At 55.6% G+C, this 1,164-nt stretch overlaps 1 protein-coding gene across 1 annotated transcript; it reads right to left on the bottom strand.

Annotated features, from left to right (window-relative positions):
* Positions 1 to 13: 13 nt before the first annotated feature.
* LOC103728360 (otospiralin-like) lies at positions 14 to 659 on the bottom strand (the record flags this gene model as incomplete). Its single annotated transcript, XM_008826407.3, has 2 exons — positions 14 to 488; positions 578 to 659. Coding segments are annotated over 2 exons (267 nt in total), but the record flags the coding sequence as incomplete, so codon positions are not given.
* Positions 660 to 1,164: the final 505 nt, after the last annotated feature.

Consider the following 1,164-nt stretch of genomic DNA (forward strand, 5'->3'; position numbering starts at 1 on the left):
CCCCCAGAGGATCATGAGACTTGAAGGACAGGTGACCCCTGGTTGATGTGCCTATGGATGGAAATCATGTACATGTTTATTAAAGGCATGCTCACCAGTCATCAAAATAAAGCCCAGCTAATTCATGGAGTCATAAAACAGAGGGGACCTTGTGCAGCCGTGTCTTGAAAGAACCACAGGTCTGCTGTGCATCTTCAGATGGAGTTTATTGAGCATGAGCTCCACCCCTTGCCCAACACTGTGGCTCTGGACTGCCTCAGGACCCAGCCAGTGCAACCAGGCAGACAGCAGAATGGATACTGCTCAGTCTTCCTGGTAGGGGACATGGAAGCCCAGGGTGCTCCCCAAGGGGAAGTGTGCAAAGAAGGTACGGGCCATGTCCTCCATCTGGGGGTAGGCGCCCATGGTCTGGAAATACTGCACATAATTCCAGAAGTCAGAGGTAGAAAAGGGCCAGTAGGGCATGGCTGGTGGTTCAGCGTAGGGGTCTGAAAGATACAAGTCACCGTCTCAGGGGCTGTCCCACCATCCCCGACTGAAGAACAACCCACACAGACCTGGGGCAAGTGGGTGGCACCCAGCAGTGCCTGCAGCGATATCACCTCAGCCAGGAGTGAGGTCTGAGTCCTGGCTATCCCTCTCCCTTTGGGATACTTGATCTGGTGGACAGGAAAGAGGAGAGGGAGGGAAGAGCAGGGAGTCCTACCCTTGTCTGGGGAGATGCAGAGCAGAAAGACAACTGGGTCGTGAGGACATGGGGCATAGGCAGCATGCTAATGGGGTTTCAGAGAACACAGTCCCCTTGTCCACCCAGGTGATACTGAACTGAGTTGGGACTCCAGGGACGGACCAGGGTCTGAACCCAGGATGAGGGTGGAACTTTGAGGGCTCATTGGCTCCCTCCTTCCCCGGGTGGTCTGAAATGGTAGCAGGCAAGGCCAGCCTGATGCTGTCCTGGCTCCCTGCAGGCACAGCTCCGTGCTGGCAGCAGGACCCGTGTCGTGCTTCCAGGAGGCAAGGATCCCACTGCTCTGCGTCTGCTGGTGCCGAGTCACTGCTTGCCAGGGGGTAAGCAGCCCCTGTGTTTTCTAGGGGTCAGAACCTCTGCTCCCCAACCCACCTGGATGCACCATTAACTATGTCAATGAAAGGAAAGATGTCAAA

The sequence above is a fragment of the Nannospalax galili genome, unplaced genomic scaffold, assembly GCF_000622305.1.
Source record: "Nannospalax galili isolate Female #2095 unplaced genomic scaffold, S.galili_v1.0 C48734481, whole genome shotgun sequence".
Classification (NCBI taxonomy): domain Eukaryota; kingdom Metazoa; phylum Chordata; class Mammalia; order Rodentia; family Spalacidae; genus Nannospalax; species Nannospalax galili.